Source organism: Phyllobates terribilis, unplaced genomic scaffold, assembly GCF_046119375.1.
Source record: "Phyllobates terribilis strain yellow unplaced genomic scaffold, ASM4611937v1 Scaffold_11__3_contigs__length_659146591, whole genome shotgun sequence".
Taxonomy (NCBI): domain Eukaryota; kingdom Metazoa; phylum Chordata; class Amphibia; order Anura; family Dendrobatidae; genus Phyllobates; species Phyllobates terribilis.
The window spans coordinates 440,191,278-440,208,804 of record NW_027362771.1 but is presented as its reverse complement, the minus strand read 5'-3'; the positions used below and the strand labels follow the sequence as shown (position 1 = coordinate 440,208,804).

The 17,527-nt window shown below is 44.7% G+C and overlaps 1 protein-coding gene and 1 long non-coding RNA gene across 2 annotated transcripts in view; one reads left to right on the top strand and one right to left on the bottom strand.

The window, feature by feature from the left end:
* LOC141166516 (uncharacterized) overlaps positions 1-14,297 on the bottom strand; it is a 69,910-nt gene extending 55,613 nt beyond the window's left edge. The window contains exons 1-2 of the long non-coding RNA XR_012251315.1: positions 14,168-14,297; positions 12,291-12,452 (exon numbers count right to left, since the gene is read on the bottom strand). This is a non-coding gene — a long non-coding RNA (uncharacterized lncRNA). The remainder of the gene's footprint in view (positions 1-12,290; positions 12,453-14,167) is intronic.
* Positions 12,279-17,527, top strand: part of RHCG (Rh family C glycoprotein) — a 222,534-nt gene continuing 217,285 nt past the window's right edge. The window contains exon 1 of the mRNA XM_073653258.1: positions 12,279-12,536. Within this exon, the coding sequence (XP_073509359.1) occupies positions 12,350-12,536 (187 nt within the window). The 5' untranslated portion in view covers positions 12,279-12,349. The remainder of the gene's footprint in view (positions 12,537-17,527) is intronic.

Below are 17,527 nucleotides of genomic sequence, written 5' to 3'. Positions count from 1 at the left end.
CTGAGAGCAGGTGGGAGGTTCCCTGGTTGGGGACAATTAGCATGCAGCACCTCCTGCCTCAGTCCAGGGAGGGGAGAAACCTGCCCTTTATAAACTGGATCTGGGGCGGGGTTAGAGAGTCGAGTCAGAGAGAAGTTCCAGTGAAGTTGCAGATAGGGACAGGTCAGCAGCAGGCTGAGGAGTCCCTGTAGGCAGAGGAGGAACACGAGGCCAGCAGGGGAGCCAGCAGAGCTCATCCTGGCTAGAGACTTGCAAAGCCGGACACTGGAGTCCGAGGCTGTGAGGGTTATAAGCCCTGCAGCAGAAAACCACCACGCAGGGGACTTCAAGTCCTCTGGCCCAAGGAAGCCCGGAGGCTCAGCCACACGAGAGGAACCATTACTGCCCGGAGGGGTGAGAAGTACGGAAGGCCCGAGTCGCCAGTCATACGGGTGAGAACAACACGGTACATTCAGAGACGTGGGCTACCACTACACTACAGCAGGATAGCCAAGAAAGAGTGAAGTCAGCACGGTAGGCCTACAAACTCCCCCTGACCAGCGGGATTTCCCAGTTGCTCTCAGACTGACCAGGCCTCCATTGTTAACCTGTATTCCGGACGGGTCCCTTAATACCACCAACAGTAAAGACCCTGAATTGCATGACAGACTCTGTGTGGTTACTGCTGCTCCCGCGCACCATCACTACCAACATCCCCATTTACTGCCATGAGGCTATACTCCTCCCGTGGGGAGTTATACTACGCTCAGCTGCACCCACAACACCAGCCTCAGCGGTCTGCCCTGCAGCGGCGGTTCACTCTGACCGCAATCCACGGGTGGCGTAGTCGGACATTCAGCTCATAGACTGCCATTTGGTTTGACCACCCTGAGCCACGGACCGGGTCACCGCCACGCGGAGACTACAACCCCAGCATCTACAAAAAGGCCCGGTTCTGGGTTCCCCACGCGGCCCAGGGGGCGCGTCAACTTTTGGCGTAGTCGGCAGGATGGCATGACAAGTATGTGGGGGGACGACCGGTCTTGCCTGTGGTACTGGATGGCATTCCCATGAGTGCACTGTTGGACACCGGGTCACAGGTAACCACCATCCCCTATGTACTTTTCAAGCGGTACTGGAATGACACGGATATTACCCGCTACCCAGATAATGACTTGAGCATCATCGCCAGCAATGGTCAGCCCGTGCCGCTTGTGGGGTTCAAGGAGGTGACCATCAAAATTGGTAAAGTTGAACTACCGGCGCAAGGACTGATTATTGTGGACATTGACCGTCGTGAAAGTCACCCTAAAATAACCTTGGGTACTAACGTTATTGAAAATTGTCTTTCAGAGATAATTGTTATATTACAGCAGGTTGCAATGAATGCCAGCACCAGCCAGCGGCATGTCTTACAAAAAGAGGCAACAGGTAGAACTGTCTGGTGGTGAGATTGGTAGCGTTAGGATGAGTGACCCATTCCCTATCGCCATGCCCCCAAAAAGCAAAATGATGATCTGGTGCCGGACTGCAATCGAGTTAAGAGGTAGAGACTACCAAGCTATGGTAGAACCCGTTTACTCAGACAGTAGGCCCACCATTTTGACAGCACGGGGGGTGGTTGATGTCCGCCATGGGAGGGTACCCGTCCGCATCCTAAATATTGGGGAATGAGAAGTACACTTGCCCCGGTATGCCACTCTAGCCAAATTGTTCACCATTAACCAAAACTCTGTTAAGGCCGTGGAACCCTTGCCTCCATCTCAACCAGAGGAAGGTAACGGCTCCAAGAAACCAATGGAGGACTGGTGTCAGAAACTGCATGTGGGCACCGACTCCACTCCCTCACACCACAAACAGGGAATCTACCGGGTGATTCAGGAGTACGAAAGAGTCTTTAGCAAACTCCCGCTAGACTTTGGGCAAGTAAAGGGGATAGAACACCAAATCCCCACAGGAGACCATCCCCCAATAAAAGAGAGATACCGGCCTGTACCCCCTGCATACTATCAGAATGCCAAGGGTATGTTGCGAGAAATGAAGGAGGCTGGGGTGATCAGGGATAGCTGTAGCTCCTGGGCAGCTCCTCTAGTTCTTGTAAAAAAGAAAGATGGCACGATGAGGATGTGTGTAGATTATAGAAAGGTCAACAGAATAACACACAAAGATGCGTACCCGTTACCTAGGATAAAGGAGTCTTTGGCTGCATTAAAATCTGCTAACTTCTTCTCTACTTTGGACCTCACTAGTGGGTACTGGCAGGTTCCTGTAGCAGAGTCGGACAAGGAGAAGACCGCCTTCACCACCCCGATGGGTCTCAGTGAATTCAACTGTATGCCGTTCGAACTCTGCAACGCAGCAGGGACCTTCCAGAGGCTGATGGAGTGCTGTCTGGGACACAGAAATTTTGAGACGTTCCTACTCTACCTGGACGATGTCATTGTGTATTCCAAGACTTATGAGGACCATCTAAAGCACCTGGCAGAGGTGTTCAATGCCCTGGCAGGCTTCGGCCTAAGGGTGAAACCCTCCAAGTGTCATCTACTGAAGCCAAAAGTACAGTACCTGGGACACGTGGTGAGTGCTGACGGAGTAGCCCCAGACCCTAACAAGGTCACGGTGATTAAGGACTGGCCACGACCCTCCAGCATAAAGGAAGTGCGGCAGTTCCTCGGGTTGGTAGGCTACTACCGAAGGTTCATCTCCGGGTTCACCAAAATGGCAGCCCCTATGCAGGACCTCCTGTTAGGTCAGTCAAAGACTAAAAGTCAGAAGCTGCCTTTTAAGTGGGACAAGCTGGAGGAGGAGTCTTTCCGCCAGCTGAAGATGGCCCTCACAGGGGATGAGATCCTGGCCTACCCTGATTACGGCCAGCCTTTTATCCTCCACACCGACGCCAGTAACGTGGGGCTAGAAGCCGTACTGTCCCAGATCCAGCAGGGCAGAGAACAGGTAATTGCTTATGCTAGCAGAAAGCTGAGACCCACAGAGAGAAGCCCTGAGAATTATAGCTCCTTCAAGCTAGAGTTCCTGGAAGTGGTGTGGGCAATCACCGAACGCTTCAAGCATTACCTGGCTGCTTCTAAGTTCACTGTGTACACGGACAACAACCCATTGACACACCTGGACACTGCAAGACTTGGTGCCCTAGAGCAGAGATGGATGGCCCGGCTGTCCAATTATGAATTTACTATCAAATACCGGACAGGGCGCGCAAATGCCAACACAGATGCATTGTCCAGAATGCCTCACTTGCAGGACAGGGGAGAGGATCCAGAAGAACTGGAGGAAATTGAACTCCCTGCATTCCACTGTCATGGGGTCACCCAGTGTTCCCACTGCATAAAGGAGAAGTGCTCTGCCGCCACTACGTTCAATCCCTTACCCCACCACGGCTGGGCAGAGACACAAGATAGTGACCCCGCAGTCCACCTGGTGAAAGAAATGCTGACCCAGGCCGATGCCCACCTTGATCCGGATGCTCCAGAAGAGACCAAACATCTGTGGAAGGAGAGGAGCAAGCTGTTTCTCTATGAGGGGAGGCTGTGCCGCAGGACCGTCAACTCTCGAACGCACGAGCTGATCTGGCAAGTAGTGGTCCCAAGGCGGGATGCGGCTATGGTCCTAGAGGCATACCATGATGGAGCAGGGCACTTTGGATGGAAGAAGCTGGAGTTCCTGTTGCGGGAGCGGTTCTTCTGGGTAGGCATGAGAGGGGCTATAGAGAGATGGTGCAGAGACTGTGGCCCGTGCAACCTAAGGAGGAAGGACCGCGCCAGCCTGAAGACTCCCCTGCAGCCCATCATCACAAAGCAGCCCCTTGAACTGGTGGCCCTGGACCACGTAAAGCTGGCTCCAAGCAGATCGGGATACGTCTACTCCCTCACAATCGTAGATCACTACTCCCGGTTCCTAGTGGTGGTCCCTGTCAAAGACTTAACAGCTCAGACGGCGCCAGAGCCTTTCAGCAGCATTTCTGCCGTCCACACGGGTATCCAGAGCAAGTGTTGACTGATCAAGGTCCAGCGTTCGAGGCTGAAGTCTTCCAGGAATTCTGCAACCTGTATGGCTGCAAGAAGATAAGGACAATGCCTTACCACCCCCACCCGGTTGCAGATAAGCTGTGACCCTCAAGAATTAAAAATGTTTATATATATGGTTATGTTATTGCTTATTCTCTGTTATGTTGTGTTTTTCCCCCAAAAAATTGTTTAGTCCGGAGTACTAAATTTCACTAGGGGGGAATGTGGCACCCCAGGTCTGGTCGCCACAGTGGCACCAATGTCATGTCTGAGAGCAGGTGGGAGGTTCCCTGGTTGGGGACAATTAGCATGCAGCACCTCCTGCCTCAGTCCAGGGAGGGGAGAAACCTGCCCTTTATAAACTGGATCTGGGGCGGGGTTAGAGAGTCGAGCCAGAGAGAAGTTCCAGTGAAGTTGCAGATAGGGACAGGTCAGCAGCAGGCTGAGGAGTCCCTGTAGGCAGAGGAGGAACACGAGGCCAGGAGGGGAGCCAGCAGAGCTCATCCTGGCTAGAGACTTGCAAAGCCGGACACTGGAGTCCGAGGCTGTGAGGGTTATAAGCTCAGCAGCAGAAAACCACCACGCAGGGGACTTCAAGTCCTCTGGCCCAAGGAAGCCCGGAGGCTCAGCCACATGAGAGGGACCACTACTGCCCCGGAGGGGTGAGAAGTACGGAAGGCCCGAGTCGCCAGTCATACGGGTGAGAACAACACGGTACATTTAGAGATGTGGGCTACCACTACACTACAGCAGGATAGCCAAGAAAGAGTAAAGTCAGCACGGTAGGCCTACAAACTCCCCCTGACCAGCGGGATTTCCCAGTAGCTCTCAGACTGACCAGGCGTCCATTGTTAACCTGTATTCTGGACGGGTCCCTTAATACCACCAACAGTAAAGACCCTGAATTGCATGACAGACTCCGTGTGGTTACTGCTGCTCCCGCGCACCATCACCACCAACCTCCCCATTTACTGCCCTGAGGCTATACTCCTCCCGTGGGGAGTTATACTAAGCTCAGCTGCACCCACAACACCAGCCTCAGCGGTCTGCCCTGCAGCGGCGGTTCACCCTGACCGCAATCCACGGGTGGCGTAGTTGGACATTCAGCTCATAGACTGCCATTTGGTTTGACCACCCTGAGCCACGGACCAGGTCACCGCCACGTGGAGACTACAACCCCAGCATCTATAAAAAGGCCCGGTTCCGGGTTCCCCACGTGGCCCAGGGGGTGCGTCACTCGCATGTGTCAGACGTCACTTTTCCCCTCCCTTTCTGGGCCTTTGCAAAAGTATAAGGGAGGATCAAGTTTAGGATAGGATCACAGTGCGGAGACATTTTGTTGGTGACTGCAAAGTGATACTGACATGTGGATAGCGTGATGAAGGACGGCCGGCAGCTCTGATTCTAGCTTTTCTGCTGAGGTGAAAATTGAAATAGAGCCCCCTTCCCCACGGTGCAATAAACAAAGCAGTAAATAAGCACAATTTCTCCATTGTTGTTTTTACAGTGCTCATTGTATTGCGAAAATGAGCTAGTAACGCGATTCTCCAGGTCAGTATGATGTCGGTGATGCCAAACTTGTAAATTAGAAGTTTGCAAAAAATAAAGTATGTCTCACTTTTCTGAGAGTTGTAGATTTTCATTTTTCTCTTGTTTTTCTGAGTGAGAGCTTTGTTTTTTTGTGTGGAGAGCTGACATGTTTATTTGGGGTACATGCAATGTTTTGATTGTTTTTTATTGCATTTCTTTAGGGAGGGTGGGGTTTCGGTTTAGTGCATTTCCATAGGAGAGAATTAATATTACATTTTGATAGAGAGGGCTTTTTTGAGTGCCGCGATGCCACATATGTGTATTTTTTATAAATATTTGTTAGTTGTATCTATTTTTGGGAAAGCAATGTAATTGAGAATGCTGGTCTCAGGAATAAATACTAGAATATTCAACTGCTGTAACAGAAGGGGGCATTAGGGAGGTAGTAGTTGGTCGGCATTGTGATGAGGGGAGCAATCATATCATTGCAATTGCAGAGTTCAGATCACAGATCAGCATTCAGTATCATAAATGATAAGATTAGATACACGGCTTTGCGGACTGTATCACACATAATACAATTCGATACATGGCTCAGAGGACTGTATCACACATGATAGGATTAAATACGCAACTCAGCGGACAATTACTGTGATCTAAGCGGAGCCGTCATGTCACTGTAGCTGCAGTGCTCAGATCACAGTAATTATAGGTGAGTGCTCACCAGAACTGGACAACTCAACTGCAATGATGACAACTCTACTCAGATCACAGTAATTACAAGAAACAGAGGGAAATTGTAGCCCAGCGCACGAAAAACACCTGTATCAGTAAAGTTTTGTCAAAGCCAAATACCAGAAATGATAAAAAATAAGGCAGGTTTATTTAAAGCAAAACATATCAACAAAAAAAAACAAAACCACAGTGTCAAAAACATGATAAAAATGTGAGGAAAAAACACAAGTAACCTCATTTACTTAATAGGTGCAGAAATTGTGCAGAAGATCTGCAACATCAAAAACCTCACCAAAACCTCATGTGGGAATGTAACCTTAGGGAGAATCCTGTCAATCAAGCCAAGATGAAAAGGCAGAGGAGAGCCACCCAGCAGACAATTTTCCCTGTGCTCACTTTTCGGCCATGTTCGCACTTTCAGTATTTGGTCAGTATTTGACATCAGTATTTGTAAGCCAAAACCAGGTGTGGAAAAATCAGAGGAAAAGTATAATAGAAACACGTCACCACTTCTGTATTTATCACCCACTCCTGGTTTTGGCTTACACATACTGATGTAAATTACTGACCAAATACTGAAAATGTGAAGGTGGCCTTAAAGTTATAGGCAATTCATCAACATTATGCATGCCTCTTGATAAAATTGACACATCTTTAGATTGACCATGTACCACAATCAAAAATCCACCCCAACTATGTGCTGGAGTCTGGTGGGCCATAAATGGCCATACCCGTCCATAGACACCCACTTTTAAGTATCAGAGCTGGCATAAAAATGTCAAAAGTCACAAAAAATTTGCACAGATACATGTGCACAAATATTTGCAAATTTTATACACCAATTTACATGCGTAAAATGAAATGCAGCAGTAAAACTCTGCAGTAAAACATAGCTCTCTGTAATAATGAACACTGTCGGGATTTCTTGCTGCTGGTGGTTCTGATAACATTAAACATCTTATCTTATTCAAAATGGAATCTTTTAACTATTGATTAGAGGTTTTTTTGTAGAATACAGAGTTCTTCCACAACCAGCTTAGATCAGCCTGTCATTCAGTTCTCTGTGACAATTAATTGGTCAAAGCCATCGCTAAAGCTCCAGTCCTTAGACTCATTAAGACTTCTAATACTTTCTAAGTAAAAAAATTCTGAAAAACAGTTCAGTCCTAAGAAGAGGTAATGTAATATACTACATGGAAAAAATATTGGTACACATGCCACCTACATGAGCTGATATGACATCCCATTCTAAATCCATAGGCATTAATATGGAGATGGTCCCCATTTTGCAGCTATAACAGCTTCCACTCTCCTAGGAAAGCATTTTAGAAGATTTTGGAGTGTGTTTATTTAAATTTTCGTTCATTTATTCAGAAAAGCATTTGTAAGGTTATACACTAATTTTGGATGAGAAGACCGCACTCACAATCTCCATTCTAGTTCATCCCAAATATGTTCAATGATATTGAAGTCAGTCATATTTTTCCACACCAATTTCATTCAACCATACTTTTATAGATTTTGGTTAGTGCTCTGAAGCAGTCATGCAGGAACACAAAAGGAACTTCCCACAAAGTTGGAAGCATAGAATTGTCCAAAATGTCTTGATATGCTGAACCAGTAGGATTTCTCATCACTGGAACTAACAGGCCTAGGCTAACCCCTGAAAAATAATCCCAAACAATATTCACCTGTAGTATGTAAGGAGATGGACATATTGCCTGCGTTTCCCTCTTGAAGAACCTGTGTATTGTTGTAATGTATTTTGATGTATAATGTGAATTGTGAAATGTGTTAATGGTGTGTGTTGTTTGACAGTAGGGAAGGTAATAATTAATGGTTGGGACTAGCCCAGAGTGGGAGGGACTAAGCTGAAGGGAGAGAGGGAGTTTCCTGTCAGAAAGAGCTGAGAGTGTGTAGAAAAAGGACCTACAGTCTGATGTGAGCAGTGTCGCATCACGTGTGTGTCCCTAACGAGAGAGGAGACAGAGACGAAAGATAGCAAGATCCTAGCAGAGAGAACGAGAGAGAAGTGACAAAGTACAGAGTGATTAATCGGAGACGGGTCCTGGGTCAGGACGCTTAGCAGCACGGCCCAGAGATTATAACTCACAGAGGTAATGGGCCTAGATGGGACAGAGTAAGTAAGACTAAGAGAGTGCCCTGGGTGGGATTTTCAGAGTGTCAGAGACAGAGAAGATAAGTACTGGCCATACTGGCAATATAGTTCCCTAGAGGGGAAAGAAGACGTGGAACCGCGGGTAGAGAATAGGACTCTTGCTAACTGGACTTTAGTGAAGTAGAAAGGAATGTTGAAGTAGAGTACAAACGAGTAAAGGGGAAGGAATTGAAAGTGTGTTTGGAAAATGCTCCATATTGTAAAGGAATTATCCAGCAAGTTGTGTGCTCGCTATTTACTGTATATAATACCTCCCAAGTTTTCGTTGAGTAAAAAGGTTATTTTTGACGGGTGGTCTCCCTTATTGAACTATGAAACATCTGGTCCTGGCAAACCAAAGTCATCGGTTACCTGTGGCCTGCAAGGACGTAGCGCCCCGACAGCAGAAGTCTACACACCCAGCCACGACCTCCACCTTCATGTAAAATGTCGAGGTGCAAGAGACGAGTGCCTCGTCCACTTCAACCGCCCCGTCCCAAGTTACAAGTATGAAACAAACGGGAAAGAATTTAAGTAAACTGAAAACGCCCAAAAAGTAATATGCCAATATACACTGCTCAAAAAAAAAGGAGAACACTCAAATAACACATCCTAGATCTGAATGAATGAAATATTCTCATTGAATACTTTGTTCTGTACAAAGTTGAATGTGCTGACAACAAAATCACACAAAAATCAAAGGAAATCAAATTTATTAACCAATGGAGGCCTGGATTTGGAGTCACCCCCAAAATTAAAGTGGAAAAACACACTACAGGCTGATCCAACTTTGATGTAATGTCCTTAAAACAAGTCAAAATGAGGCTCAGTATTGTGTGTGGCCTCCACGTGCCTATATGACCTCCCTACAACACCTGGGCATGCTCCTGATGAGGTTGCGGATGGTCTCCTGTGGGATCTCCTCCCAGACCTGAACTAAAGTATCTGCCAACTCCTGGACAGTCTGTGGTGCAACGTGACATTGGTGGATGGAGCGAGACATGATGTCCCAGATGTGCTCAATCGGATTCAGGTCTGGGGAACGCGTGGGCCAGTCTATAGCTTCAATGCCTTCATCTTGCAGGAACTGCTGACACACTCCAGCCACATGAGGTCTGGCATTGTCCTGCATTAGGAGGAACCCAGAGTCAACTGCACCAGCATATGGTCTCACAAGGGGTCTGAGGATCTCCCCTCGGTACCTAATGGCAGTCAGGCTACCTCTGGCGAGCACATGGAGGGCTGTGCGGACCTCCAAAGAAATGCCACCCCACACCATTACTGACCCACTACCAAAACGGTCATTCTGAAAGATGTTGCTGGCAGCAGATCTCTCTCCACGGCATCTCCAGACTGTCACATCTGTCACATGTGCTCAGTGTGAACCTGCTTTCATCTGTGAAGAGCACAGGGCGCCAGTGCCAATCCTGGTGTTCTGTGGCAAATGCCAAGCATCCTGCACGGTGTTGGCCTGTGAGCACAACCCTCATCTGTGGATGTCGGGCCCTCATACCACCCTCATGGAGTCGGTTTCCAACCGTTTGTGCAGACACATGCACATTTGTGGCCTGCTGGAGGTCATTTTGCAGTGCTCCTCCTGTTCCTCCTTGCACAAAGGCGGAGGTAGCGGTCCTGCTGCTGGGTTGTTGCCCTCCTACGGCCCCCACCACGTCTCCTGGTGTACTGGCCTTTCTCCTGGTAGCGCCTCCAGCCTCTGGACACTACGCTGACAGACACAGCAAACCTTCTTGCCACAGCTCACATTGATGTGCCATCCTGGATGAGTTGCACTACCTGAGCAACTTCTGTGGGTTGTAGAGTCCGTTTCATGCTACTACGAGTGTGAAAGCACAACCAACATTCAAAAGTAATCAAAACATCAGCCAGAAAGCATTGGTACTGAGATGTGGTCTGTTGTCCCCACCTGCAGAACCACTCCTTTATTGAGGGTGTCTTGATAATTGCCAATAATTTCCATCTATTGTCTATTCCATTTGCATAACAGCATGTGAAAATGATTGTCAACCAGTGTTGCTTCCTAAGTGGACTGTTTGATTTCACAAAAGTTTGATTTACTTGGAGTTATATTCTGTTGTGTTCCCTTTATTTTTTGAGCAGTGTATTAAAAATTATAAAACTTTATTAATAAATCTAAAAACATTTGGTACAGTATAGTACTATAAGGAGATCAAAACAAATGATAACACAAGTAGAAATCAAGAGCGGAGTGATCCACAAGAAAATATTTGTATGGGAAAACAATAATCACTGTGCTTCAGATACTAATACACAGCAATGTGTAAATAGAAAAATGTATATTAAATACAGCATGAGTACATTCACAGTGTGACTAGAGAAGACCCATATAGATGAAAATATATTAAACCTGCTGTTAACAGTTGGAAAGCAATAAATCAGGTATATGCAAAAATGATTATACAGATTGTCCAACATAAAGAATATAGATCAAAGTGACAAGTGCATGAATAGTCTAAATGGATCTAAAGGTTAATGCACAGAAAAATGCTGTTACTAGTTCAAAGATAATGGATTGTGTATATGCAAAATGGTTGTACAAACACCACCATAATATAGAAAAACCAAAGTGACAGGTGCAGAAGTACCATAAGGTAAAGTGCTAATATAAGACTGTCAACAAAAATGTTAGTGCAGACTACCAGAACTAGTCTCAACAAAGGGTCAACTTACCAATACTATTATGAAAAGTAGAAGATTGTCATATGAGAGTATCTATATGAAACACATAGATCCAGTGGATCACTTACCCATAGAGGAATAAAGAGAGGGATTACCAGCCGGAACCCGACGCGCGTTTCGCCTCTTGCTTTTATGAGGAGATATATAGTGCTGTAAAGGAGCACCTTTTATTGTGCCTTGCTGAATGTGTGTGCTGTTCTGTAGGCCGCATTGGGAGAACGCCACTCCCCCAACATTCGATCGTCATCTCCGGTACTCCTATCATGTGACTACGCTGAGGGAAAAGTATTCTCCCTGACGTCATAGGTGTGGGCATGTGACAGGCCATAGGAAGCAGTCAGGGAGCGGCTAAGTGCGCATGCGCACCACGGCAGCCATTTTATTGAAGCGCATAGAAGGGGACAAAAGATAAATGTGGTACAATGAGACATATATGGACCCTGTTATACTGAAAAGGGGACAAAGTAGTGAAAATGTATAAATAGGAGGGGAAGCAAGTGGAAAAGGTTTGTTTCAATGAATATACAGTAGTACTTCACCGGTAATATTATCATTTACTGTGTGGGAACATCATACTAATGAAATATGTTCCCAGCCCGATACAATATGTATCTGTACTTTTTCTTGTCAGTCACATTACAAGTATGCTGCAATGTAGCAGCAGTACATGCCGTCTTTGGCGCTACAACCTGTGTCATAGCCAAAGTCGCCGTGTGGCCCCAACCTGAAGAAATAATATTTCCACATAATATTGCTACGTTTTTCCACAATTAATGTTTGGTGACCTCAGTCAATTAAGTAAAGACAAAATGGATTCGCACGGACAATAGATTGTCCTCAGTCAATTAAGATCACAAGTAACTGTGATGTATTTATATGACTTTTATTCAGGGTACATGGTGATTAGATTTTTTGTTTTGAAGCAATAAATTGTCAGTTTAACAAGGCACTAAGTAACTGACTGCAGCCTTTCACTTGTCTCCTTCCTTAAGCAGCTTTCATTCAATAAAGAAGCTGACAAATACGATTTCTATGAGAGCTGCCACATAAATCACAGTAGCTCCACCTTTATCTCAGGAGAGGTATGTTGTTTTAAAACACTATTTTCACACCCCTAAATTCCCCTATATAGATCGCTGACTACCTACCTTTGAGCCTCTGTCATCTCCAAGCTTTGGTCAGTAATATATTATACCAGGCATCCAAAATGAAAAGGAACACCATTATGAGATTCAAACTGCCCATAATTTGCTTCATCTGGGAGATTGCTATGATAGTGCTGTTTGGAGTCTTTGTCCGTTATGACATTACTGCAGATCCCAGTTGGAACGAGGAGAAAAAAAATAAAAATATCAGCAGTGATATTGAAAATGATTTCTACTACAGGTATCCAAGTAAGTACTGTACATGTCAGAGGTCATTTCTAGGCTACTTACTGATGTAAAACAATTGCTTATGTGTAGTTTTCCCTATCTTGCACCATTTTCTTTTATACTGTTGGATACAAGCCTATCCAAAGTGCAATACCAGAGGAAGGTCCATACATTTTAGAATCTATTTATATGCAAAACACTCGAGGCTAAAAATCTCAAGTATGGATCTCTATTTAAGCCTCCATTGCTATGAATAAAGCTCTCATATTGGTGATTTTCAGAAAGGGATCACAATAAAATCATCTGTTTATTTGCTCACCATATACAGATGTGAAAGAGAGAAGACAATACATGTCATAGGCTTCTTGTAATCCACTGTCACCACTTTGAATCTGAGCTTTAATATCAATTGCATTAGTTTTGTGTTTGTGCTGCATTTAACTGAGGATCTAGGACCCCTCTGGTCAGTGGCCAAAATGCTTGCAGTCAGTGCACCCTCAAGTTCTCCCCTTCATTATGCAGCTTGTGTTTTAAATTCATATTACATTTTTTAGGCATTAAATATTGATATCATAAAAGAGTGTATCTATTTCATAGCAAAAATATTAGATGTATTTTTGCATAGGTACCCTCTTCCCAACTATAGTAGAATAAGATAATTTATAATATCTACTACTCCTATAATTATTATATGTTATAATTATTATTAATGCATAATTCTGTATTCACCTATTATATTCAGTGGTGTAACTTTCCCTTATTTCTTATGCTAATTGAGTATTAGGAGCACGAGCCTGAGCCCAATCAGTCATTGACTCAATACCATAAATTTTCTACTGTGTGTCATTAATTACCATCTACAAATGTACAATATTTATACAAAACATTCGCCCTCTTTCCTATTTGGTCAGTGTGCTCAAGGTTTGCCAAATTAAACTGGTAGTTACTCAATCATTATGCCACAGATCTGGGGTGTAACTATAGTGGGTGCAAGGACTGCAATCGCCCAGACTCCCTTTGGCTCATATGAGATATACTACCATTAAAGAGCCATGATAATTGGGGTCTCTAGTGAAAATTTTACATTCGAGCCCATGAGATTCAAGTTCCGCAAATATTATATATTTTTAGAATTTTTTACACAGTTCTGTTCATTTCAGATCTAGCAATGAGAGAATATGAAAAAAAAGATAATTCAAATCATATTTAAAAGCATTATTAGCACTCAAAAAACAAATGTATGAAAATAAATAGTGCCAAAAATACGGATGTAACAGAGCCCAATTGGGGGACCCAACTGCAGCCTCATAGATCCTGGAAAGCATTACTAGTAGGCATACATATGTCATCCCTACAGCCTTCTATATAAGAAACTAGTATCAATAACTTGTATGCCCCTTACTCAAATTCTCTTTTATTGTGCCCAAGTCTTCTGGATACGTATTGCTCATGCTGGTCTTAACATATCACATAAAGCGGGTATAATATATGGAGAAAAAAGTCTTTAAATCCTACTGTATAATACTCCTTGCATGAGACTGCATTTACCATTGTAATTAATAAAAGTGGTAATTGTTCTAAAGTTCTGAAGTTGTAAACTTTGTGTCCAGCTAAATGGCCGATCTTCAGTCCTGACTAAGCAGCTTTTGTACCTTGTGAAGAGGCAGCAGTTCTCGCACACCTGTAGCCGGTGCTGCCTCACTCATCAGTGAGCGAGCAGGAAGAAACTCACAGATTACCATCTCAGCCAACCATAGCTTTGAAAAAGGTCTGTGACTTAATGTTTGCTTTCTCTCAAGAGCTATGCTATCATTCCTCAGTAAAGGGAGGAGTGGGTCAGCGAATTCTGCAGCTTTTCTGGATAAATACTAGTTCTAGCAAGTTTTTCTATTAAAGGAGTTGTCCTCTATTTTAAAAGTTTACCTTAAAGAGAAACCTGACAGGAGATTATTTCTGCTCGATCCCCAGGCAACATGTTTTACTCTGAAATTCTGCAGCGTTCTATGAAAAACATACTTTGAAAAACCGGGCAGTGACCTTGTGTCTCAGATGACTAATCCTAGAGGCCTGTCCCTGGCAGATACTCCCCACCTCACACCACTAGACTGACAGGTCTCCCCCTATACACACATAGGAGAGTCTAGGGGAGCGAAGCAGGTAGAATATGACCCAGATAACTAGTCCGAAGCAAGTCCCTAGCCAACTTTTCAAAGTAAGTTTTCTCTGAAAAACCGCAGCGTATAGGAGTAAAACATACATTCATTCTGCCCGTGGTTTTGGCAGCATGAATCTACTGTCACATTACTTTTAATAAACAAGAGGAGGCATAAGAAATAAAAAACAAACTATAATCACTTGAACCGGTGATACTCCTCTGTACTGTATCCTCAGCCAATGTCCTGGTATTAAAGGGAACCTGATAGGTCCCCCATGACCACCAAATCACAGGGTTCTTATATTCCTGCCTAACAATCCTTTTATACTGTTTGGCACATTAACACAGGGGTGGGGGAATCTTTTTCTGCAATGGGCCATTTGGACATTTATACCATCATTCGGGGGCCGCTCAAAATTATCCTGCTATATTTGGTCAAATAATTAACTCTCCTCTAATGGGATGGCTGGAACTGCTTCTCTTTGGTGGGACTCATGATGTTAAGTGATATTGATCATGTTGCTACTCACAACTGCTTTTCCAGGTGTGTGTCAGCCTGGATCGCAATCCACTCTCTGTGATTATATGTTTTGCAAAGAACGGCTCACTGCTGTAAGGATACACAAGGGTTGCTATATGTACACATCACATAGCATACACAGGAGCTGGAGCATATATATCACATAGGAGACACTGAGGCTGAAATATATACATCACATAAGACACACTGGGGCTGGAGCATATACATCGCATAGGATACACTGGGGCTGGAGCATATGCATCACATAGGAAATGCTGGGGCTGAAGCATATACATCCCATAGGAGATGCTGGTGCTGGTGCCTATGCATCCCATAGGAGACACTGGGGCAGGAGCAAATACAGCACATAGGAAATATTAGGGCTGGAGTATATACAATAGGAGACACTGGGGCTGAAGTATATACATCACAGCAGATACTGAGGCAGAGATATCACAGGAAACACTGGGGCAGGATTATATACATCACAGGAGACATTGGGGCTTGAGTATATACATCACAGGAGACAGTGGGGATAGAGCATATACATCACAGGAAACATTGGGCTGGAGCATGAGATACTAGGGCAGGGTCAGAGACATCACAATAGATGCAGTGCAAGAAAAAATTAAAGGGCCGGTGGCCGCCAACCCGAGCACTGCAGTTCCCAAGAATCTGCCTGGGGGCCAAATTAAAGGTCATCACAGGCCACAAATAGCCTATGGGCCAGAGGTTGACTTTAATGGTCAAATGATGTTCCCCCACCAGATATGGATTCAAGGAGACCAGTGATGCACATAGTACATAGGAGTGGCGCTGGTTCAGGAGTTAAGTATAGGTTGTTTTTAGAATTTCTTCCAACATTCTGGGTCTATTAGAGGGAACTTGACAGCTGATACATACTACACGAGCCACAGGCAGCATGTATCAGACATTGGCTGCACGATTTCCTCTAGGTGTGAGTCTGAAACACTGGGTCTGGACCAACTGTCCGACTAGTCTCCCAAGCGTCTCAGTCCCCAGCTGCTTCTCCCCACCCATTCCCTTTGAGTGACAGGTATTTCCCTGCATGCATTTATAGGGAGAGACCTGTCACTTCAACGCAGTGGATGGGAAGAAGGAGCCAGAGACCTGTCTGACTGAGTAGTCTTTCGTGTGGATTTTAACGTATGTTTTTCTCTGAAACACTGCAGTTTTTCAGTCAAGCATGCCTGGTTGAGATCAGACAGCCAGTGTCTGTTACATGCCTGTATATCGAGCAGCGTGTTGGGTTGTCAGCTGTCGGGTTCCCTTTAAGTTTAACTTTTAAAGTAGGGGACAACTACTTTAAATATAACATGATGGACCATACTCCTAATTCTCATTCTCACTTGTAAATACAATGAAATCTCCCCGTAGAATTAATTTAATAAGCTCTAGTGTTGAATGAGTATGTTCTATTAACCCTTTCGCCGAGTATGCTCGGGCCGAGCTCCAAGTATTAACAGCTGCTCGGTGATATGTTTGAATCGCTCCCGTGTGCATGATTTGTGACTGTTTGACAGTTTTATTACATGTGAGGAATGTCTATTTCTTACATATTCCTCACATGTAATAAAGCTGTCAGACAGTTGCAAATCATGGACACGGGAGCGATTCAACCATATCACCGAGCAGCTGTAAATACTCGGAGCTCGGCCCGAGCATACTCGGAACAGAACATACTCGCTCAACACTAATAAGCTCCCAATTAAATATAACTTCTTTCCTTGTGGATAAAGTTGTAAACAACACTATGAATTTATTTCTAACTTTTATCTGTGTCCAAGAAAACTGGGTGACTGAGACCATGGCTATAATACTAGATTGAGTGGGATAGTTGTAGAAATTTCTGCAACATACTTAAAAAGTGTGACTATAGTCTTAAAGTTTCCATCAGGGTTGTCATCCTGCTTTTCTAGAAACATACATGGTTAATCTGCTTAAGTTAGTAATGATATAAGCATTATTTGATGTATCTGCTTTAAGCACACCTGTCAGCAGGATTGTGCTCAGTAAACCACGTACACTGTCAGGTGGGTTACACAAATTAAAATTATACCTTTGTTAATGAAATCCGTCCTGTGGTTCTTTTTTAATCTTTATTTTCATTCCTGAGATAATGATATGCTCGTGCTTCGGGGCAGCCTTTGGGGAGGGGCTTTAGTCTGGTACTCTGCTTATGTATTCCACTGTATGGCTTCTGACAGGTCACTGTGCCTTCAGTGACCTGCCTACTATTTTAAATACTGCCTGTGTAATTATGGTAGAAATCTAGAAATTTACATGTAGCAAAATGGCTGCGCATGCGCAGTAGCA